The sequence below is a fragment of the Dama dama genome, chromosome 7, assembly GCF_033118175.1.
Source record: "Dama dama isolate Ldn47 chromosome 7, ASM3311817v1, whole genome shotgun sequence".
Lineage (NCBI taxonomy): Eukaryota > Metazoa > Chordata > Mammalia > Artiodactyla > Cervidae > Dama > Dama dama.
In genome coordinates this window covers 16,164,400-16,189,380 of record NC_083687.1, presented here as the reverse complement: position 1 = coordinate 16,189,380, position 24,981 = coordinate 16,164,400, and the positions used below count along the sequence as shown (strand labels likewise).

General features: G+C 47.8%; 1 protein-coding gene across 5 annotated transcripts in view; it reads right to left on the bottom strand.

The window, feature by feature from the left end:
• The window catches only part of DAAM2 (dishevelled associated activator of morphogenesis 2), a 126,696-nt gene that overhangs the window by 36,793 nt on the left and 64,922 nt on the right, over positions 1-24,981 (bottom strand). For all 5 annotated transcript variants that reach the window (XM_061146625.1, XM_061146624.1, XM_061146628.1 and 2 more), the window contains exons 2-5: positions 14,453-14,678; positions 6,159-6,248; positions 3,010-3,084; positions 2,359-2,453 (exon numbers count right to left, since the gene is read on the bottom strand). In XM_061146625.1, coding sequence (XP_061002608.1) covers positions 2,359-2,453; positions 3,010-3,084; positions 6,159-6,248; positions 14,453-14,620 — 428 coding nt within the window. In that variant the 5' untranslated portion in view covers positions 14,621-14,678. The remainder of the gene's footprint in view (positions 1-2,358; positions 2,454-3,009; positions 3,085-6,158; positions 6,249-14,452; positions 14,679-24,981) is intronic.

The window sequence follows — 24,981 nt, the reverse complement described above, 5'->3', positions numbered from 1 at the left end:
GTGTTGGACATCACTTAACAATTGAACAACAACAAGAAAGCTCTAAAATCCTTACCACCTCACAAGGGACTCACATCTTGTTTGCATTTTAAATATTGTGCATTTGCATATCACTGTCAGTGACACAACTATGAAGGTATATGTGACAGGGATGATTATGATAATTATTAGGATAATTATCATGGCTGTTAAACCTGAAGACTCATCACCAGTAAGGATGGGAATGAAGAGAATTACAAGCAGACAACAAGGAAGACTTCCAGAGAGGAGAGCCATCAGAGTCACTGCATCAAGGGATCAAAGCTGGGGAAGGCACTCTTTAAGGGATCCCTAAGAAAACATCTGCGTTAGCTTAAATGTTAGCAAAAAACATTAAAAACCATTTAGTGTGGGAGTTCTTAACCTGGAATATGTGTTCCCCTAAGGGGTCTATGGGTAATGAACTTCCATGGGAAACAAAAAATACACTTTTTTTGGTAATCCCTACCTTGAATTTAGCATTTCTCTCAATGATGAATGTAAGCAATAAAATATAGTGGCATTACCAGAATTTCTGACTTTCTCACCCAAAGAAATCACAGCTATTTTCATCTCAAATTGCAGCTGTTACAGATATCTCAAAATATCATTTCCACTCATCAGCACTTCAAAGTTACGGTGGTTGCTATTTCTTTTTATTTAAGGCATAAAAGCAGTACATTTACTGCTATCTCACAAATGTTTAAAATTTGGTGGCTGTATTTCAGTTTAATTGGTTCATTTTTAAACTTTATCTATTTCTATCTATTATTTAAATACATCATTCGAATAAGCAGTCAATAGGTTTCATCTGAGTACCAAAGTCATCCATGGCACGTGTAAATGCATAAACACACAAGCGCACACACACACACATACACAGGCTTAAAACCCTTGATTTATAGAACAGTAACTAATGACCTGAGGACATGCCATAAATGAAGCTGAGGGAAGCACTCTATATAATGAATACATTTGATTCCAAGGGCATCTGTGAGTATTTCTACATGATTATATAAATATACTTAGAAAAAGAGAATGCATTCTTAAGTTGTTAAAAATAGGTATCATTTACTTTTTTCTATTATACACTCTTATGTATCGCACAAAATTTCCACCATGACTATATATGACATTTGTAACCAGAATTTTATTAAGAGAAAGAAAAATAGATGGAAGTGGGAGATGAACCGGGTAACATCCCCTCAACCCTTCTACTTCCTGACTCTCTCAACCTTCCTGTATCCCCTTTCTAAATCAGACCCCCACCCCACCTGAGCAACAAGCAGGGATTAGGGAGCCCCTGTTCTCCTTGAGGCTCCGCTTCCAGGCTCCTGGGGCAGAAAGGTCAGCCCAGACCACACACACACACACACACACACACACACACACACACACAGAGGCAGACTAGTGTGTTCGTAACAACTTGCACTCTGGAGAAAGGAAAAGGCCTGACTGACTGTGCTGTTTGCCAATTTCCATGGTATCAATACTCCCAGCACAGCTGACTTCAAGTTAGTCATGTGATGTCACTGAACGTGCAGCTGGGAAGACATGTACCGTTTACATATTCCCACCAGGCACACACAATGGGTGCAATTTCAGTGAGCACACATACAGTGTATAGTAAAATATCATCAAATCATTAGGTAATTAAGGAGTGATAAGTTTCAAGTTCTTAATTACCTTTGGTTTTTATATCACTTTTTAAATCATGAGTTGATATGATTTACATTTTAATCATAGTTTTGTTTAACAAGCAGCTTGCAAAACTGCTGAAAATTTAACAGTTGCCGCCCCTAAGCTGGAAAGAGCCAGTTGCTAGACACGAGAGGAGCCTATGGCTCTCCTGGGCTCTTTCACAATGTGGCCTGGGACGCAGGGAGAGGTTCTTTTCTGCCCTGGAGACTTCCACCACCTGCTTCCTTGCCTGCTCCCACGCTGGATGGAGAAATCTCATCTGGAGACAGCACATCGCCCTCTAGTGGCTAGAGTATTTCCCACCCACTCTCACCTCCCTGGTGGGGCTCCTCCCTTCTCAGAGCTCTTGAGCCCCTTGCCGGTACGCCCACCTCTGGGCCGGAGGTTTATCCCATCTTCCTGTGTTCATCTCCCCTCCCCAACATGCTCATCTTCTGGAAGCATCCCAGCTCCTCAGAGGGAGAGGGGCGCGGGGGAATGGGAGCCCACATGTGAAAGAGGGCAAAGCAAGCATAGGGGATGCTGAGAGTGAAGCCGGCCAAGGGGCCTGGGACGGAGCAGAGCTCTGTGTGAAGCTTCCAGAAACTGAGGGGCCCGCTGGGGGAGCGACGTAAGAGGAATCGAGGGAAGGGGCATCACCTCATAGGCTGTGTCCGGAGGGCAGTCTTCAGGTCTTCCACGACTTGGTTCCTCATCTCCGTCTCCTCCTCGTCAAAGGCGTACAGACTCTGCATCTGAGGCCAGAGAAAGCACAGAGGTCGCGCTGGGCTGCCTCTGTCCCAGCTCCCTGCACGCCCAGCCTGCCTGTGAACCAGGGGCCACCCTGGCCTCAGGAAGGCTGCTGCTGCTAAGTCGCTTCAGTCGTGTCTGACTCTGTGAGACCCCATAGATGGCAGCCCACCAGGCTCCCCCATCCCTGGGATTCTCCAGGCAAGAACACTGGAGTGGGTCTCAGGAAGGCTGAGGCCCCACCAAACGGTTTACTGAGACAAGAGTGTCAGGCTCTGAGAAGACCCAGGTTCCAGTCCTGGGCTTCACTTTCCTCATCTGTAAAATGAGGAGAATGATTAGCCTCTTTCTCAAGCCTGGGTGATCTACACATCATTAATCACTGTTTTAATGGTTTGGGGACTCTATAAAGTCACACAGGGAAGGGAGGGGTCATGATACAATCTCGGGAATAACTGGAAAGCTGCTGATCCCCAGAAGTGGGCTGCAGGGGAACATGAGGGCCACTCTCCCCTGGAGCCTTTCCAGGTGGGGCCGGAGCAGGACAGGTGCAAGGCTCACCGCGGCCATGGAGTTGATGCGGTCGATGTAGTAGTCAGGCCAGCTGGTCGCCAGCTTGTTGGGGTCCTCCTGCTCCTAGAACATGAGGAAGGGCTGTATGGACCACCTGGCAAGACAGGCCCACAGTCTGGAGTCCTGAGCTTCATTCCAGGTCAGCATTCAAGTTCATCTCCCAGCCCCACCTAGACGGGGTGACTTTGAGGAAGTCACAGAAGCTCCATAGGCTTCTACTTCTTCCTCAGCAAGACGCAGATCATGAACATCCGAACCTCAGGACCGGATAATGACAGAAACCGGGCAGAAAGCATGCAGGTATACACACTTTCAATGAACAATATATATGGTTAAAAATAAATTATTTTTTTTCCCCTGTCATACTTGTTCTGACTCCATTTAATGAAATACGACTTTAAGTCTGTGGAATCTAATGAAAATGTACACTTGTACTTTGTACATCTACTTTTTTCAAGTTTCATTTTTTCTGATATCATTCTCACTATATTTTATAAAATAGTATCGGTCTGTGACAGTCTGGACCTTTAAGACACTTGGTCTTTCGGAGTTGTGAAAAATACTGATTGATATTATGTATTTGGTGTAGTGCCTGGCAGAGAGTAGGTGCTCAATAAATTGTAACTTTAAAAAAGGAGAGAAAGAGATTCCCACCCCCCGCCAAGGTCCTGGGTTTTGGAAAGGGGGTGGGGGATGGGGTCTGCGCAGCCGGAAGGCAGAGCCCAGATCAGAGCCAGTCCTCAGGTCCCAAGAGAAAGCCTCAACTCCTCCCCAGGGGTGGGCAGGAATGATGGGAACTGGATAAGCATTGATGCTGATTGAAAATTCAGACCCCTCCTCCGGCCCCTGGGTCTGCTCTTCACACTCCCTCCCATTTGGACGCTCCCCTTTACTGGCTTTCTACCAATTTCCTGCTTTCAAATTAGCATGAAGCATTCACCTCCCCAAGAACCTTCCTGATGAACCACCCGCCTGCCAGCCAGCCTGGACTTTGCCCTGCATCTTTCAGTTCCATCCACTTGGGTTTCATGATTTTGTTTCCTAAAATCCAAGATTTTAAATTTCTTAAATCTTAAAATTTTAGATCAGTGAGAAACCTGCTTTGATTGGGTCTCTGTGACTTCACCTGGCTGTATGCCTAAAGCCATGAGGCCCCTGTAGCTGAGGCCTCCAAATTCTAGCTTCTGCCTTGCAGAGGGGATCACAGCACATAAACAAATGTGTCATGAAACACACACTTTCCTGCCCTCACTGGCTTCCCATTTAGCCACTCCATGTGCATTTAATGAGCATCTACTCCATGCCAATCACTGCTTGAGCCCTGAAAGTACTGAACAAAAAGCCATCCATGGAATAGCCTGTCTAATACCAGAGGCAGGGTGACCAGTGCCCTGTGGTGGGACTGTCCATTGTGGGCCCTGAAAACCAGGGTGGGGGTCATCTAACACAGAAGGCTAATGGGGAAGATGGGGTGGGGGGTCTGAGAGGACTGAGCTGAGTTATTCAAGATTACTGAGGCTAAGACAAGGGGAGAGTGTTACAGGCAGCGGAAGTGCCATGTGGAAAGACGGGGAGTGGGAAAGTGTACTGGGAGATGACACGGTCTGGTCTGGAAGGTGGTGAGAGGTGTCCTTTCATTTTAGTGCATTTTTATTTTAGCTGCATAAGGAATCAACGTCAGGGATCTCCATCGTAAATCGATTTGGAAAGTGGGGAATCACGAGAGAAGATGAATTACTCCTGAAATTCATTTTCTCCTCCTTTCCTTCTTTATTTCTATAGTGTGAGTTTTTTAAAGATCTGCTTTCCTCATAATAAGACTCCGGGACACAGAGCATGGTATTCTGCAGCTGCTTAATAAATGCACTGAGTGTACTAGACGGTGGCTTGCAGAGCCTGCAGGTTCTCAGCAGGCCGGCATTCCAGCGTCAGTGCAGCCCCTTGTCATGCTGGCTGGTGACTCTGGGTGAGGCCATCACCCCTCCAGGCCTTCCTTGCGTCCTGTGTAGAATAAAAAACTGGACTGGGTTGCTCCTCAGTTCCTTCTAATTCTAGAAGAGTGACCAACTTTATAAGCTCGCTCTGGCCCAGTATGGAAGCCTAGGATGGGACAAATATCCTGAGCGAAAAGACTAAGAGAAGAGCCAAAATGGGCTTCAGGGAGCATGAAGGGGAAGCAGTCCCACACTGCCCCAGACCTGCCCATCTTCTCCCGGGAGGGAGACTTCTAAGCCTTTGGGTGCTGGAATAACAGGTCCCAACTCCCAAACACCTGTACATTGAAGTGAAGGGATGAAGCTGCAAGCCTGGGAGATGAGAGGATGGAGGGACAGGGAGGAAAGTGGGCCAAGGAAAGAAAAACAGAGTGAAAGAAACAGCCAGGCTAAAACAGTGGGTTGGCCAAAAAGTTTGAGTTTTTCTATAGGACGTTATGGAAAAACCAGAACGAACCTTATGGCCAACCCAACAGAGAGGAGGCAAGAGAGGCTAAGAGAGAAAGAGATGAGGCGAGAGAGGTAGAGAGAGGGAGGAAGGGAGAAGAAAGCACAGCCGCTGGGAAAGTGGAGGGGAGAGAGGAAACCCAGCTGTCCTGACTGCAGCCCGGCCCGCCCTGCTAGGGAGGACCGCAGTCAGGAGACTGACACCTTTTAATGAAGGGCGGGGGTCGGGGGGTGGGGCGGAGAGCAGAGACTGATGTGTGTCCCTGACCTGCATGCTGCCCTGGGACAGGGACACAGCCTGGGACACAGGGCCCAGGCTAAAGATCCAGCAGAGACCATTCACTTCCCCCAAACCAGTCCTTCCAACAGAGCTGCCCCCAGGTACCGCCCAGGGTGGCACGTCCTCCCCGCGTGCACACAGGCACAGAAAGGAAATCTGGACTTGTCATCTTGCATCTCCCTGACCCAGCACCCTTCTTGGAACCCAGAAGAGCAGAATCCTAACCCTCTGCATGTAAGCTCCATGAGAGCAGGGATTATTTTTGTCCTAATTCATTCACTGTCGTTCCTCCGACACCTAGAATGGAATGATGCTGGTGTGGAACAAAAGCTTGTGAAATGAATGAGCGAGCGTGGAAGCAAGGGCTGCCCGTGCTGTGGACCCTGCGGGGCAGTGGAAGGGGTCAGAGAGGGTACCTTCTTCTTGCTGCAGTAGATCTGCCATTTCTTCTCAGGGGGCAGTGCAAATACAGCCTCCCGGTTTTTGTCGGTGAGATCCAACTCATCCTGCAAAGACACAAAACACGCCTGAAACCCAGAGATGGTTGATCTTAGGATATTCAGCCTATAGGAAATTACAGTTTCCTCAAATTCCTCAGCCTGCCGTCTTCCTTCAAAGATACTCTAGGGCAATTCTTTCTCTAGAAGCACAGCCCCATCCTCCCATCCCCTTGCATCAAGCCCTCAAGCTTCTATCCAGGCTTCCTTCCCCTCCTCTCCCCGCCCCTGGCTCCGCCCCCTCCAGGCCCTGTCCCCGCCCATCTCCTGAGTCCTCCTGCCTGGAGTGTCTTCCTCCTCTTGTCCTTCTTGGGCTGGTCAACACCATAAACCAAGGCTGGATAAAGAAAGAAATCAGTCTACCAATCCAGTCTCTTACTATTAATTCACTACTGGGTTGGCTGCGTCTGATCTTAGTCGCGGTACTTGGGATTTTCCTCGCAACATGCGAGATCTTTCCCTGCAGCAGCACGGGCTCTCTAGTTGTGGCGCGGAGGCTCCAGAGTGCATGGGGCTCAGGAGTTGCCATGCGCAGGTTTCGGCTGCCCTGCAGCACGTGGGATCTTAGTTCCCCAACCAGGGATCAAACCTGCATCCCCTGCATTGCAAAGTAGATTCTTAACCCCTAGACCACCAGGCACGTCCCCTGACCCACTTCCCTCTTGGCCCCCCATCCTTCAAGTCTCTGTCCCCTCAAGTGTGTCCCCCAGAAAGTCTCTGGGCTCCCCAACCCCAGCATTGACTCCAGCATGGTTGAGGAGGCCTGGTAAAGATGAGGAGCTGGGCAACTCATCTAACTCAGCCTCCGGCTAAGGAAGGGCACCCTGTGCCATGGGAGGTGTTGGTCTGCTTCCCGTGGAGGTGTGCCCGACAGACAGCCCTCCAGCTGCACCACCACCCAGACCATGCCCTGCACACACAAGGCTGGGCTCCAGCGGCGAACTCACACTTCCCTGGGAGCGGGACTGGGAAGTTTCTGATATCATCAAGTTTCGGGTAACTCTGTAGGTAGTTTGGGATGATTTTTATAGGTTTAGCTGTGCTGAATGGCACCTAAAAGGCTCTTTTACTGAAAATTCTTCTCCTGTGATTCATGAGCTATGCCAGGACTCAACAGCAGCAGCAGCAACAACAAAAAAGTTAATGGGCCATGGAAGCATAATGGGCCTTTCAACATGATTCTTGAAAGCATTTTTTTTTTTAATAAAAGCAAAACTTACATTAAGACCAAAAAAAGCATATTACTAATCTTTGTATTTTCTAAAATGATAGTGAAAGCAATATCTAAGAAAGTACAAGAGTCTTAAGTATATCTATACCTGTATTCAATGAGAACCTTTTAGACTTTCCTTCACAGAGATCTGACCTGTCCAATAGAAATATGAGCCACGTTTTAAAAAAATTTTTTCCAGTCACATTAAAAAATTAAGGACGAATAGTTGAAATTAACTTTAATAATGTGTGGTAAGTTGATTCATTCGTGTCTGACTCTTTGTGACCCCATGGACTGTAGCCCGCCAGGCTCCTCTGTCCATGGGATTTTCCAGGCAAGAATACTGGAGTGGGTTGCCATGCCCTCCTCCAGGGAATCTTCCCGACCCAGGGATCAAACCCGTGTCTCCTGCATCTCCTGCATTGGCAGGCAGGTTCTTTGCCACTAGCATCACCTGGGTACCTTGTATTTAACCCAAAATATCTAAAATAGAGTGACTTTAACATGTAATCAATGTTAAAAAAAAAAATCAATGAGCTATTTTACATTCTTTTTTTCAAACAAAGTTATCAAAATCTGCTGTGGATTTCCCATCTTGGTTCAGACCAGCCATGTTTCAAGTGTCACCAGCCCCATGTGACCAGCGGCTGCCATCCTGAGTGGCACCTACAAAGACAACTTGAATCTATGCCCACCAGGTCACCTGCTTTTTGAACTAAAGACTCCTGTAGATCAAATGCTAAAGAAAAGTTCTTCCCTGAAACCACTCTCCCCATATGCCAGGAATGTTTCCAGACCCTGCTCGGGGTTTCTGAAGCATTTCCTTTCTGTGGTCAGAATCAGAAATTAAAGAAAGAGTTCCGTTCACCTGACACTGCCTAGCACATACTGCACCCTCTTCTGCTTTTGCTTATAAGTTAGTTCTACCCAGCCTGCGCTCCTGGCCCACCCACCCCATGGTCTAATTCCCAAGCTCAAAGTCAGCATCCTCCAGCAAGCCTTCTACAGCCCTTCCTAGGTAGGAACACCCCTCCCTACCTGAATCCAGAGCTGTTGTGTTCAACTTTGTATTCTGGTTATTTAGACCCTTGTGTTTTCTCACCAGTGGTCTCTGCCACTAAATCAAATGGCATTTCTTGGTGATTTGGTTGGTTCAGCCCTGGTAACCTATGACTCTGTGGACCATCCACACTTCTTGAGTCTCTTTCCTTGTTTCCTGAACAATCACACCCTTGGGCCGTCCCTCCTGCTTTGCGCTATGCTCCTCTTGGGACCCCTGACTGACTTCTCCTCTCTCCTATCACCCAGCATTGAAGTCCCTCAGGGCACCATCCTGGGGCCTCTTCTCCCCTCCCTTTATGCTTCCTCTGGTGAATCCTTTGCAAGTCATTCCCAAGGACTCAGTGACAATCCTAAACCCTCTCAAGCCTGTACCTCCAGCCCCCCAGTGTCCTGAGTGCCCAGTCCTGGCACCCAAATGCCTTTGCACCAATCAACTTGATGACCCTCAAGTACCTCATACACTCATGTAAGTGTGACAGCATGCCAGGCACTATTATCAGTGTTTAAAGTTTATTCATTACATTTGCAACGACCCATTTTACAGATGAGGAAACTGATGTACAGCAAACACATGCAAACTGAGTTCATCATCCCAGTCCCTTCAGCCTGGGTCTCCTCGGCACATCCTGTCCTGTTGAGGGTCTCACCATCCACCCAGATCCTCATGTAAGAAACCTGGTATTCCCTGACTCCTACTCACTCATTAGTCCCAACAAGTCCTGTTATACTTCCTTCCCAGTGGCTCCTGAATCTGTCCACTTTTCCCCATGCCCATGGCTAACACTTTAGTCCAAGCCACCATCCTCCCCAGCTTGGATTTGCACCAAGAGCCCCACAATGGTCTACACAGTGCCCTTGGAGCCCATTGGTACTCCAATAAAGTACCCCAGATGGTCTTTTAGAAAAGTATATTGGAGAACCTCAAACCTCTGGCTTTCTGAATCACGCCTAGGATTGAATCCCAAATCCTCAGATATTCTCATCATAATGGTACCCCCCAAAGGACCCAGTTTTTTCCTACTTGAGACTCTCACATCTGCTGCTTCTTCTGGCAGGGACTCCATGGCATTATTCTGCACCTCCATTCACTTATCTGACCATCACTCTGCTTTAAGATCTGTCACTGCTTCAGGGAACCCATCAGGACCCTGAATCTACAATAAGGCTCTCTGCTAGACACTCCCACAGACCACTCCCTCCCCAAAACATTCCCTCTCAAGACACTCTATACACGTGTCAATACTGTTCAAGACCCGCCTTCTCGTTAGACTTCATATTCCTGGGGGGGGATGGGCTGCACCTGTGGATCCATCACTAAATCCCTGGCAGCCCACGGAACCCAGCACACGTCAGTCTCTCAAATATTTTTCATTTGTTTGATCAATACCTCACGCTAGCCTGCGGACGAGACAAGCCTGACTCATTCTTGTTTTTTGCCAAACTACCTAGTAAGAAACCCTGCCACTTAACATGCTCAATAAATATTTGGAGACTAAAAGGGCCAACGGAAGGAACACTGCTTGCCATGTCCTTCTTTCAAAACTCATGCACTCTTCTCAGGAAGATGTCCCTGACTGGGATAATGTAAGAAATATACTGGGTTGGCCAAAAAGTTCGTTTGGGTTCTTCCATAAGATGCTATGGAAAAACCTGAACTAACTTTATGGCCAACCCCACATTTCTTCTTTTAAAAAATCTGTTTTGGTTTTTTATGCCATCATGCTTTATTTTTTTTAACTTTTTATTTTGTATTGGGGTACAGTCAATTAATAAACAATGTCATGATACTTCCAGACGAACAGCAAAGGGACTCAGCCATACACATATATGTATCCACTTTCCCCCAAACTCCCCTCCCATCCAGGCTGCCAGATAACACTGAGCAGAGTCCCCTGTAGGTCCTTGTTGCCTATCCATTTTAAATATAGCAGTGTCAACCTAATATTTCTGATCTTCATTCCCAGTTCCTATCTTAGAGCTCCTAAATCCCTCGGAATTTCATGAATGATAGAACTGACAGGAATATCTTTTGTTCCTGACATAGAGCTCCTAAACCCGCTGGAATTTCCTGGGTGATAGGAGCCCGTTTTCTCCTACTGCAGTGACTCTTGGTGGACCCTAGAGAGCTTCAGGGTGGGGGCTGGTCACCAGAAGGATCAGGCCTTGGTTAGAAGCCTTGAACTTTCAGCCCTAGAAGGATGGTCACCAGAAGGATCAGGCCTTGGTTAGAAGCCTTGAACTTTCAGCCCTACTCCCCAGACTCTGAGGAGGGAAGGGCTATAGATGGAGCTAAATAAAAATCTATCATGCCATTACAAATGAACTTATTTACAAAACAGACTCAGACAACGAACTTATAGATACTAGTGGGGAAGGGTGGGAGAAAGGGATAGTTAGGGAGTTTGGGATGGACATATACACACAGCTGTATTTAAAGTGGATAAGCAACAAGGTCCTGCCATATGGCACAGGGAACGCTGGTCAATGTTATGTGGCAGCCTGAATGGGATAGGAGTCTGGGGGAGAGTGGATACATGCACGTGTATGGCTGAGTCACTCTGCTATGCACCTGAAACTATGGCAACATTGTTAATTAGCTATAAGCAGCAGCAGTAGTAGTATGTTAGTCGCTCAGTTGTGTCTGACTCTCTGCAACCCCGTGGAAGCTTGCCAGGCTTCTCTGTCCATGGAGAAGCAGGCAAGATACTGGAGTGGGTTGCCATTCCCTTCTCCAGGGGATCTTCCTAACCCAAGGATCGAACCAGGGTCTCCTGTATTACAGGCAGATTCTTAACTGTTTGATTTACCAATTCAATTCAGTTCAGTTGGTCAGTCATGTCCGACTCTTTGTGACCCCATGGACTGCAGCACACCAGGCTTCCCTGTCCATCACCAACTCCTGGAGTTTACTCAAACTCACATTCATTGAGTCGGTGATGCCATCCAACCATCTCATCTTCTGTCGTCCACTTCTCCTCCTGCCTTCAATCCTTCCCAGAATCAGAGTCTTTTCCAATGAGTCAGTTCTTCACATCAGGTGGCCAATGTATTGGAGTTTCAGTTTCAGCATCAGTCCTTCCAATGAATATTCAGGACTGATTTCCTTTAGGATGGACTGGTTGGATCTCCTTGCAGTCCAAGGGATTCTCAAGAGTCTTCTCTAACACCACAGTTCAAAATCATCAGTTCTTTGGCCCTCGGCCTTCTTTATGGTCCAACTCTCACATCCATACATGACTACTGGAAAAACCATAGCTTTGACTACACAGACCCTTGTTGGCAAAGTAACGTCTCTGCTTTTTCATATGCTGTCTAGGTTTGTCATAGCTTTTCTTCCAAGGTCACCAGGGAAGCCCCATAATCAGTTATACTACAATATAAAATAAAAAGTGGAAAAAAAATCTATTTTGCTGAAACCACCACAAAAGCCTCCAAAATGGCAAGGCTCAGAGAGCTTCTGGGTGGGTGCATACATCCACATGATGGTAGGGTGGGACACCCCGAATCCCACAGGGACAGATGCTCCTGGGCTTAGGACAGGAACCTTACCCTTCTGGGCTTTATGCTCCGTACGCCCTCCTCTGGCTGTTCACTTGTATTCTTCATCATCTCCTTTATACTAAACTGGTAACAGTACACAAAGTGTTTCCTGAGTTCTGTCAGCAGTTCTAGCAAATTACCAAGCTTGCAGAGGAGATCGTGGGGACTCCTGGTTTGTAGCCACGTTGGACAGAAGCATAGGAAACCTGGGACCCACCACCTCTGATGGGTGTGTGATGTAAGGGGCAGTCTCATGGATCTGAGCCCTTAACCTGTGGGGTCTGTGCTAACTCTGGGCAGTAAGTGTCAGAATGGAGCTGCATTGCAGGACATCCACTGGTGTCCATAGAAAACTGAAGAACTGCTTAATGTGGAAAATGGTGTTAGCAGTATTTGAGTGAAATATTGATCTTAGCAGGACTGACAAACACGGATCAGGCTCCAAATATTATTCTATATAAGCAAAGTCTTAGTCACTCTGTCGTGTCCAACTCTCTGTGACCCTATAGACTGTAGCCCATCAGGCTCCTCTGTCCATGGGATTTTCCAGGAAAGAATACTGGGGTGGGTTGCCATTTCCTATCTCCCACCCCTGGCTCCACTTGAAGGAAAGGCATAACTCAGGACAGTGAGTTTTTCTGAACCTGATGTGGTAAGGAAGGTGGGTCATTTATTCTCACCACAGGCATGGCCCCATCTTACAGTGGTCCTATGCTTTGAAGAGCTGGATTGTCTTCATCAGATACATCCATGACTGAATCCAAGTAGGAAACCCCATTCCAATCATGTTGTACCGTTTCTCTGCAGGCCAGCCATGAGAATGAGTGACTGAGAGCTGATGGTAGATGACCCCGTGTTTATGGGTCTCTCTCCCAGGGGTTCAGGCCCGAGTAATGGCCACGGATCCTGCTCCCCCGTCTGGGAATTTCTTTGGTGTGCAGGCTTTGTCTCACCACCAGACCTCCAAAGAGAAGAATCATGCCTTCTTCCTGTTCTGTCTCTTTGTGGTCAGAATAGGATGTTTCACACACAGGGTGCTGCTGTGGTCTGAATGGGTATCACAGAGAATCCGGAAAAGCTGCCGCCAGTGTGAATGACAGAGGTCTGTCTGCCCCAGACTAGACAAGGGGTGTTATCATCCCAGTCCCAACCCGCGTTCCAGGTGTCTTGCAGACGTCTCTACCTCCCTATTTCTAGTCAATCATCCCTTAATCTGAGACTTGATTGCCAAGGGGGAGAGGGTTGGAGGAGGCGTGGAACAGGAGGTTGGGGTTAGCAGATGCTAGTTATTATATATAGGATGCATAAATGACAAGGTCCTACTGCACGGCACAGAGAACCATACTCAATATCCTGTGATAAACCACCATGGAAAAGAATATAAAAAAGAAGGTGTATATAGTTACAACTGAATCACATTACTGTATAGCAGAAATTAACACAACACTGTAAATCAACTATACTTCAATTTAAAAAACCATCCCCTAAATCTAAAAAGAAATGATACAAATGAACTTACAAAACAGAAAGAGACTCACAGACTTGGAGAATAAACTTATGGTTGCTGGAGCAGGCGGCAGGGGGAAGGATGATGGGAGGAAGGGATAGTTAAGGAGTTTGGGATCGACATGTACACACAGCAATATTTAAAGTAGATAACCAACAAGGACTGTATCGCACATGGAACTCTGCTCAATGTTACATGGCAGCCTGGATGGGAAGGGAGTTTGGGGGAGAATGGACACTAGCATATGTATGGATGAGTCCCTTTGCTATTCACCTGAAACTATCACAACACTGTTAATCGGCTATACTCCAGTATAAAATTAAAAGTTTTTTAAAAATCCCCCATTCCGAGGTACCCAAAATCTGCCTACAGAATCCACCCTGTCTCTTATGTCTGAGATAAGAGGATCCCGGGGAAATTCCAGCCAGCAGATGAGAAAAAGGTGTCAAGCGCTCTGATGTTCTCTGAGGCTCCTCGGTGCCGACTTCACAAAGTCTGCACCTGCTCCTCTCATGGGAGCCTACCGCTGCCCGGTGAGGTCTAAAGGCCAGTGGACATATGATGAAGGACCATCTTCTGGGGACAGGCTTCACGGTGTCCACCCCAGTGCTGACTGTTTCTCCCCCACAGCTGAGGTGCTCTGGGACCAGTCTCAGCCAAAAGCAGAGTTTCAGCAGGTGAAGATCCTGGCACACAGGCCCCCGTCCTCTGTCTGGCTCCTCCTGCTCCAGCCGGGGCCTGCCACTCCATGGCCAAGCCCACCCCGCCCCGCCCGTCACTCTGCCACGCCCCTCACTCTGCCCCACCCCCTTCACCCTGCCACGCCCCCCACTCTGCCCCGCCCCCTCACTCTGCCCCTGCCCCCTCACTCTGCCCCGCCCCCTCACTCACCACCAGCTCTGCAAAGCGGATGTTCAGCTCCTCTGGATTGGGGATAGGACTGGAGAACTCCATGTACTGCAGAGGGTGGTTGTCCCGGAGGTTGATCTCAGGCAGGTCACTGCCCCCAAAGCAGCACAGGAAGCCCAGGCCATGGCGGCTCCTCTTGCGGGGGGCCATGGTCACTGCAGGCCAGGGGGACAGTCCGCAGGCAGATGCCCTAGGTCCTCATCGTGATCTGGGTAGAACAGAGAGGACAGAGTGGTCAGGCCTGGCAGCCAGGTGGGCCAGGATGTGGCCACTCTGCCACCATAACTTCTTTGGCCAACTCTCAGGGGCCTTTGACCCCACAGCCAAGCTCCTACTTTCTCCCACAGCTGCAAACACTTCCAGATTCTCCCTCTGTGCCCTGAGAGAAGATGGGAGGGCTGCAGTCACAGAATGTGACTTCCAGGGCAGAGCTGGCACTCAGCCTACCCCCCTCTGACTGTACAGATCGAAATCCTGTTCCCCGTCCATGGGCAGACCAGTTTCCAGCATGGCTTCCTTACTCATGTGATTAATCCAGGGTCTGGGGATACCTGCTTTAAAGCATCATCCAATGGGGAGGGAAGGGCTGAAGTCAGACGGCAGGGGAGACACTGAGCTAATCACATGGCTGGGCTTCTGCAGTGCAGGCCTCCACGGGAGCAGAGGATGGAAGGCTTGCACAGCTTTCTTCCCAGTCTGCTGTAGCCAGGCATGTCTGGATGAATGTGAAATATCAATAGAGTGTGGGTTTACCCATCCATCCAGAAGAAGGGGTGACCTGGGGAAGCCGTTAGAGTGAACCCTGGGTAAAGAAATGGGGCTGATCATTGGAATGGTATTCAACCAAGAGTGATGGGAATCTGGTCAAATCTGCTTTCCATGCAGACTGAGAACAGAGGACACCACTATGGTGAAAGCCCGGAACTGAGAGACCCAAGAGATGGGTGGGCACTGGAGCAGAAAGGATTGAGTGTTTGGTTTCCCTCTGGGAAAGCCTTGTTCTATGATGACCAGCCTAAGGATGAACGCTGGCCCTAGTCATTGAGGCCACATAGCTTCCAGATGGATTAAGTCCAATTATCCACACATGGGCTTCCCAAACGGGCCAAATGATCCCTGACCAATGCTTTCAAAACACGGTTTCAGATCTAGGTGGGTTCAGCAGAAAGACCACTGTTTACCCACCACACTGTTGCTCAACATACTCTCCCCATGCTTTTATATCTTAATTTTTGAATATAAATCAAATTCTACCTTTATTTGTAATATCTGTGATAAATCACAGGTTTGGGGACAAGATTTTGTTAAATTGTGGGTAAAATGCATATAACATGCAGTTTACTATCTTACCATTTTTCACACGTATAGTTCAGTGGCATTAAATACATTCACATTGCTCGGCAACCATCACCACCATCCACCTCTATTACTTTTTCCATCTTGTAAAACAGAAACTCTGTACTCATTAAACAATCACTTCCCATTTCTCTCTCCCCTCAGCCCCTGGCAACCACCACTGTACTCTCTGTCTCTAAGACTCTGACAACTCTCAGTATCTCATATGAGTAGAATCCTACAGCAGTTGTCTCTTTGGGACTGGCCTATTTCACTTGGCATAATGTCCTCAAGGTTCATACAAGCTGTAGCAGAATTTCCTTCCTTTTTAAGGCTGAATAATATTCCACTGTATGCAGAGACCACATTTTGTTTATCCATTCATCTGTTGCCAGGCACTGGGGTTGCTTCCTCCTTTTGGCTATTATGAAGAACGCTGCTACCAACGCGTACAAATATCTGTTTGTGTCCCTGCTTTCAGTGCTTGGGGTAATATACCCAAAGGGGTCAAGGTATTTTTAAGTTGTTTCTCCTCTATCTGGGTCATTAATGGAATGATCAGAATGTCCCCCTGGCCTTTAGTTACATCATTGCTCTAAATGTTGACCACAACAAGGACACAGACAAACCCAGATGACACAGCTTCCTTGTCTGGGAATGCCAAAAAACTAGTCATTAACACTCTCAGGGGACAGTCCTTCAACCAGCTTTGAACCCCATGCACTGATTCTTTCTTTTTTTTTTGTTCTTTTTGGCCGCATTGCACAACATGTGGGATCTTAGTTCCCCCACCAGAAATTTAACCTGTGTCTCCTGCATTGGAAGCATAAAGTCTTAACCCTTGGACCACCAGGGAAGTCCCTGCCCTCTTTTCCTAAGGACACCACAGGAGATTGTTTCCTGCATCCTTGGGGAAGCTCCAAATATGTCAAATATAAGGCATTCCCTTGAACCAAGTTCTAGAACCTTATCGAAAAAAGATAACTGTGACATAACTTGTTCCTAGTGAACCCAAGGTAACTCAAGGAGAACACTGCTTTATCTCCTAAACCCTAACAAACTAGCTAATAAGTTAGTCATCTGAGCTAGCCTCCCATATAAGGCATGATGCATGCTACTCATCATTCAAGAGGTGTTTTTATTGATTCCATTTTATCTCTTTTTTGGGGAGGTGCACCTCAAAGCATCTGGGATCTTAGTTTTCCCACCAGGTATTGAACCCACACCCCTTGCATTGGAAAGTGAAGTCTCAACCACTGAACCACCAGGGAAGTCCCTACTTTATCTTTATTAACTTTGTGACAGACATTTTAAATGTTTGCTAGCATTTATTAAATGTATTTGGTACATATCTACAATGGAATATTATTCAGCCATTAAAAAGAATAAAGTAATGCCATTTGCAGGGACATGGATGGGTCTATAGATTGTCATACTGACTGAGGTCAGACAGAGAAATATCATATATCACTTACATGCAGAGTCTAGAATATGATACAAATGGACTTATTTAAAAGAGACAAGTAGACTCACAGACTTAGAGAATGAACTTATGGTTGGGGGAGGAGAGGAAGGAATAGTTAGGGATTTTGGAACTGACATGTAAACACTGCTGTATTTAAAATGGATAACCATCAAGGACCTACTATATATTACAGGGAACTCTGCTCAATATTCTATAACAACCTAATTGGGAAAAGAATTTGAAAGAGAATAGATACATGCATATGTTAAGAAAAAGAATAAATCAACCATATTGCTACATTAAAAAAGAACAAATATATTGTTACATTAATAAATGTATTTGAATATAGAACTTTAAAAAAATTTTTCTAAGGATTATTTTTCAAAGATATTAAGAAATATTACCCTATACAATCCAAGAATTATGTTTTAAATATATAAACTTTAGGTTATTCATTCAAAGGGATTTGATCCTTCCTTCCCTTTACTTATCAATTTATTAAATTAGGAGTTTGGGATTAACATAGACACACTACTATATATTAATGAATAACCAACAAAGATTTACTGTAAAGCACAGAGAACTATATTCAATATTTGTAACATGCTATAGGGGAAAACAATCTGAAAAAAATAGATACATATGTATGTATAACCAAAATCACTTTGCAGTTACACTTGAAACTAACACATTGTAAATCAACTATATACTTCAATTAAAAAAAAGACTTTTTAGTAGACCCAGGGATACCTAAAATAACACACTATCTGAATCACTTTGCTGTTACATGTGAAACAAACACAACATTGTACATCAACTATACCTCAATTAAAAAAAAGAAAGACTTTTTAGTAGACCCAGGGATACCTAAATAACACACTATCTGAGCCTGCCTGGTACTACTGGCCATCTTTTCTAGATTTGCACATTGTCTCCACAGCTACAGTGAAGGCTCTTTGAGGACAGGGGCCATGCCTCCTGCTTATTTGACAACCCCCCACCCCTCTACAACTAATAAAAGGCCTTGTGCTTAGTAGGTGCTCAATAATATTTTTTGGTCAATTGGGGAAAAAACCTGTGCTCATGGAGAGAGAAAAGAGGGGTCTTTATCAATCAGTCAAAAAATACTGATTGAAATCTGATTCCTAGTAGTTAAGACATCAAGACCCCTTGAAAGGAACAAGGGGACAGTCTCGAGGCTAAGGGTGGAGGAAGCAGCTAGCAGGCTAGTGCAGAATCCTGGTTTCTGTCAGCAAAGACCTGGAACAGGCTGGGAGCTGAGGACATCAAGGGAAGAAGGGAGACACTGAGGCTTTCCAGGGGACTTGATAGCCAATGGGCAGGAGTGGATGGGACGAAACCCTGGCCTCCCAGTGTCAGGCTCAGCAAAGCACTAATGCCATAGGTAGATAGGGGTGGGCCTCCCTGGGTCCCCTGCCCATCATACATTTGGGATGTTGATGCAGAGTCCAGGCCAGGTCCCGTGGGCAAGACTGCTTTGCTGAGGGCACAGAGCATGGAAGGGCAGGTCCCAGAGGTGTGATGAGATGGGCTGGACGGCATGACGGGGTTCTCAGGAGGGATGGCTGACATCTGGGAGGACCTGCAAACTCTAGGCCTGCTCCAGGTCTTTGCCAACATATGCCAGGAATCTGCACTAGGCTGCCAGCTGCTTCCGCTACCTCCAGACTGTCCCCTTGCTCCCCTCAAGGATTCCTGGTGGCTTAACTACTGGGACTCAGAGATTGCAGTCACTGTCCCTGCGAACTCTCTTCTGTCTTCACCTTCTTGACTTCTCTTGCCCCAGACTCCCTCCTGGTTCTTCTTTGCTTTTCAATGCCTGAATCAGGTTTTCCAGGCCTGGGGGGGGGGGGGGGGCGGGGGTGGGCATCAGGGGCAGGGCTGACAGTCTTACACCCGTGTTCATAGCTGTGACCCCTGATTGATTGGCACCAGGTCCATACCTATCTTTAAATATTTTTAAGGTCTTGCCTGAGTATAAGGAGTAAGATGGCCTTAGGAGAGAGAGAAGAAGGAAGAAGGAGACACAGACCTCCAAACGGGAAGTGCCGGCCCCACAGAGAAGGGCCTTAACCAACCCTCCCTCCCCCCCACCCCCAGGCCGCGCTGCATATTTGCCCTTTTAAGGGCGGCCTGCTCCACCGCTCCCGAGTGTTTATGTTCCTGAGGGTGTCCTCCTCCCCAGGAGCCCTTCTTAAGTCTGTCCCTTCCTCCTTTTCTTGGGGCCCCTTCCGAACATCCAAGACTAAAACCAGAAGCCCTGAGCTAGAAAGCATCTAGCTTCATGGTAGAGAGCTGAAAATTGAGGTCCAAGAAGGAAATGTCTTCTCTGAGGCCACAAAACGATGGGGACAGAGCTGGGGCTGAAAACCAGGATGCCAGCGTCCAGGCTGTGGTCCGGTCACTGCCTCCCCAGGGCGTCTCTTCCCACATTAGTACCCTTTGTTCCCATCTTGCCCAGCATCCCCAGCAGCCTCCCTCAACCCCCCAGCGAAGACCAGACCCTACGGCTCAGTATAGAAATAGCTTCATGGAGTTCCCTGGTGGTCCAGTGGTTAGGCCTTGGCGTTTTCACAGCCGAGCCCCAGGTTCGATTCCTGTTTGAGGAACTGAAATCCAAAAAGCTGCATGGCACAGCCAAAAAATAAACAAAAATAAAAACCAAAATAGTATTTAAAAAAAAAGAAATAGCTCCAGTAAACAAGGCCCCTTGTAGATCAGGAGAGGGTATGAAGATTCCAAAGGCTGCCTGCTTCTGCTCCACTGGGGGAAACTGCCTCCATCACCCACCACCCCAATTTCTCTCCTACCCCTACTCTAATCCTTCCTCCACTCCAGCAGAGGCTCTGAAGTCAGACGGACTGGGGTTTGACTCCTGGCTCTGCCTTTCCAGCTGGGTGACCCTGAGCATAAGGTCTTAACCTCCAAGAACCCCAGGTTCCTCATCTGTGACACCAAGGCAATAGCATCTTCCTCATGCGGTTTCAGTGAAGAATAAATGATCTAATGTAAGGAAAATGCCAGGAGTACCCCAGACATTCATTTAAGAAGGCCGACACCGCTGCTGTGGCTTCGGTATCACCATGACCGGCAAGGTGAGACTGGCTCTCCCCAGAGTTTGAACCACGAGCACAGGTGGGCCGTTGAGGCCTGGCGTTGAAGGAACTTGCTTAGCCAGATTTAAGCAGCCACCCACCTTTGCCTTCAGTACCTGGGAAGCCTAGACCAGAGGGGTCAGGACCCTTCCTCAGGCTCTGAGTGACGTCTAGTTGGAAAGATAAACCCTTGTCACTGACCCTGGGCAGGACGTGGAGAGGTGGAAGTGGCCAGCGCCATTCATTTCTGCAAAATCTCTTTTACAAAGAGGAGCAATGGAGGAGAACTGAGAAGCAATATGGAAGAACAGGAAGCCACAACAGAACAAAACCCAGTGGACTTGGACTTGGGTCTGAGAAACTGGACCTATGCCCGCCCCGCCCCCACCACCCACCTTTGTCTCCATGGAAACTTCCCCAACACCAACAGCTCCATGCCCTACACTTCCCGTCTGCCTGCTTCCTCCCCATATCCCTGTAGGGACAAAGCCTTCCCAGACCGTCAGCCCCTAAACACAGACCAACTGGCCTACAACGTCAGATTGTCGGGTCGCCATCCACGGGCCCTCCTGTAACTCTCTCGGGGTCTCCTCTAGACCTTTGGTTGTGACCAGACTTCACTTCCTCATGATCACATCCTCCACGTTGTGAAGAAAACACAGCTTCTTAACTCAGGGGACGGGGCGAGTCACGAGGCAGTGGTGGATCAGGGGCCACAATGCTGTCCCCTCTGGGCCTCAGTTTCCCCTCCGTGCTGTGTCTGTGTTGGACTGAAGGCCTCCGAGGGCCCCCTTAGCCCTGACCGTCCATACCGCCTGGCTCAACCTCCTTCACAAAGATTCCCCCAGAGGCTGTCCTCAGTGCCCCTGGGCGCTCCTCCCACATTCCACCCCAGGCCAGGAAGTGCTTCCTCTTACTTGAATCCAGAACTCCCATTTGGTTTTTAAAGATGAAAATCCTAACCTTTAACCCCAAACTCTGGCCCCTAGGTCCTCGACTCACCAGTTTTTATTTACATTAATTAAAGCTTCAAAATTCCAGTATCATTAGTGCTTACTCCTAAGTCTTAAGTGAAAGCAAAACAATATTAGTACTTAAGACTTTGGTATTTGCTGGCCACGGGGCTATAGCTACCCCTCATGCTCTGAGATGGAAGGCACTAATTTAAAAAAGTTATTTAAGGGTGGGGGGGGGGGGAACAAAACCTGTGGTTCAGAGAGGTTAAGTAAGTTGCCTAAAGACACACAGCTAGTGATGTCATAGCTAGGATTCAAACACATGACTGACTCTAAAGCTACAGACCACTAAGCCAGAGGGCACATGTGCATGGAAGGCATGTCCTGATCTGAGACCCACTCACAGCTTTCTCGAGTGTTCTTTAGGCTCAATAATTCATGACTGAGCATTTCCTATGGGCTGGGCCAGGTGTTTTCACAGCTCTGCCATCGCATTTCAGCTTCACAGCGACTCTGTGAGGTGGTTATTACTATTATCCCCCCTCACAGATGACGAGACTAAGGCTTCAGCAGCTGTTACAGGGCTTATCAGTGACAGCCAGCAGCTAAGGGACAGAGCTGGAACCCCAAGGAAATATTCTGACTTCAAGTTCAGAGCTCTTGTCACAGAAGCAAAGCTGACTCATGGACCCTTCCTTTAGCTCTTGGAACCAATGCCAGGACCCTGGGATGTTCTTCTCCATCCCCTTCCCCAAGCTCCACACATGCGGTAATGGCAGGGTGTACCGTGGCATCTCCCCTTAGCCACTGCCCCAGTGCCAACCAGGAGCCAGGCACTGAGCCGACAATATTGTGCTTTATCTCAACCCTCTAATAGCCCGACTACCCCTTCTCACCTGAACCCCAACGTTCAGGCAACTTGCTCAACAACCACATCCTGAGCACAGCAGTGTTGCCCCAGAACACACATGCCCTGAACCCATTTCCAGCCCTTGTGCTGGATGCTGACCTGTGTGGGGAGGGTGCAGGAGTAAACACAGTCTGGTCCCTTTCCTCAAGCAGGACCCCTCCTGGTGGGGGAGCTGGGGGAGTCGAGGCAGTGACCATACAGAAAGGTGGAGCGAGAAAGTCAGAAAGGGGACCTGGTACGCCTGGGGGTGACGAGGAGGTCAGGGAAAGCCTCCAGGAGAAGGTGACATTAGGCTAGCTTTGAGAAATGTCTTTTTTTTTTTTTTTTGCCCAGGCACATGGTTTGTGGGATCTTAGTTCCCTGACCAGGGATTGAACCTGGACCCTTGGTAATGAGAACACAGTCCTAATCACTGGACTGGCAGGGAATTCTTTTTTCTTTCTTTCTTTTCTTATTTTGGCCATATGGCTTGCAGGATCTTAGTTCCCCAACCAAAGATCAAATTCATGCCCCCTTATCTTGAAAGAGAGAGAAGAGAATTAAGGAAGGGTGCTAGAGGTGGGAAAGGCATTCCTGGCAAGGGCATAAGCAAAGGCGCAGAGGGAGCAATAGTACAGAATACGTGAGGTCAGAGTCCCGACCAGCTGCCTGTTAATCTGAGGCTAAACTAATGGGCAAAGGTAATCAACAGGGTATCTGAGTGCCGTGACTTGTTGGCAGAGACCAGACATCCTGGAGAGGGGGGCGGCGCTCCTCTGCCCTCCTCTCTCAACCAGATCCCCGGGGTCCGGGTCTGGGAACGGGGCCCAGAGCTCCCCAGAGTGGCTGCATGAAACATAAAGAATGTCAGCCACGTCCTGTTCCCCTGGTAGATTCCTCCCTACACACTGACCCTTCACGAGGTGCTGGGTGTCAGCCGGGAAGTGGCCCCAAGCCCAGCTTACCCAGAACCTGGCTTCCCAACAAACAGTCTATGCGTTTCCATCCCAGGCCACAATACTTCCCAGGCCTTCTGCCCACCCATCTCCCCACTGCTCACCTATACCACAGCTGCTCCACTTCAAGTCTCTGAAGACCCTCCCCTCAAGCTCTGCGGACAGCAAACAGACTCAAGACCCCTCACAAGCCTGCCCCTGCTCCCATCCTGAACTGCTGACATCCCATTCTACCCCACAAACTTGACTGGGTTCTGTTCAACTGCCATCAACTCTATGTGACTTCAGACAAGTTACTTAGGCTCTCTGAGCCTCAGTTTCCTCATCTGTAAAATGGGGAAATAATAGGGTTGTCATTATTGTCCTTGAAGTGTCAACACACTTCATAGGGTTGTCATAAGCATTAAACTAGCTAATATTTGTAAAGAATCTAGAATAGCACCCAGTAATAGTAAACACTTAATAGCTACATAGATAAGCTACTGTTACAATATGACTGTATATATTACAGATGGGTTCTCTGTGTGAATGGCTCTTACATATTCGCAGATTCTTTACTAACTGAGCTATGAGGGAAGCCCACATATTATTACAGGGGTGGGCAAATACTGTGGGGGTCAAATCCAACTGCAGCCTGTGTTTGGAAATAGTCTGATTAAAGCACAGCTACAAGCAACCATACTCCAATGAAAGTTAAAAACAACAACAACACAACTATACTCGCTCATCATCTATAAACGCTTTATTCAACAGAGACCCTAGGGCCCACAAAGCCAAAAATATTTCCTACCTGGCCCTTTACAGAAAGTGTACTGATCCCTGTATTATTAGCTTAAATCGTATGTAACTGACTGCTCAATTGTTTTTAACCCACAAAACCATACATTTCATATGGTTTAACTTAGTATAGCATACTGGCTCATCATGCACCCTGTCTTACCCACTAAAACAGAAGTGAGTGCGTGCGTGCGTGCTAAGTCACTTCAGTCATGTCCGATTCTGTGCGAGCCTATGAACTACAGCCCTCCAGGCTCCTCTATCCATGGGATTCTCCAGGCAAGAATACTGGAGTGGGTTGCCATGCCCTCCTCCAGGGGATCCTCCCAACCCAGGGATGGAACCTGAGTCTCTTGTGCTTCCTGCATTGGCAGGGAGATTCTTTACCACTGCACCACCTGGGAAGCCCAAAACAGGAGTGCTGCGCTTTAAATCCAATGATTCTGATCATAATAAAGTGATAATGATCATTCTTTGAATACTTACCATGTTCAAGGTTTATCTGGAACTTCTACCATACTCCTGTAGGGTAAACACAATCACTGCGCTGATTCCCTCCCATATTTGAGGCTCAGAAAGATGTTAAAGTGTGAGTTGAGGATCCAAACCAGGTCTCCAGACTCCACACCTACCATACCGTTCCCACTGGGTGCTGTCTAAGAGGCTGTTGGGAGTGAGATCCATCTCTGATAGGACAAAAAAATGGACAGCCTGAGGCCCTCCTATCTCCCTGCTTCTCTGCAGGTCCACCTCCCAGACAGCACTTGGCCACACGGTGGATGGGGCCCAGTTGTGACTTCCCTGTCGGCCTCAGGACAGGACTCCGAACAATCTGACTTGTCTTGTGAGCCACAGTCAGGGCTGGGGAGGGGGCCGGGAACGCTTTCAAAAATAAGCAAGCTCTCTTTCCAGGACTGGGGGAGCTATTTTTAGCAGCTGCCTAAATGATGGTTTCCCCCTCGGCTCTGGGAAAAGCAAGAAAGCAAAAGTAAATGCTCACAGCCCCAGGGGCCCCTC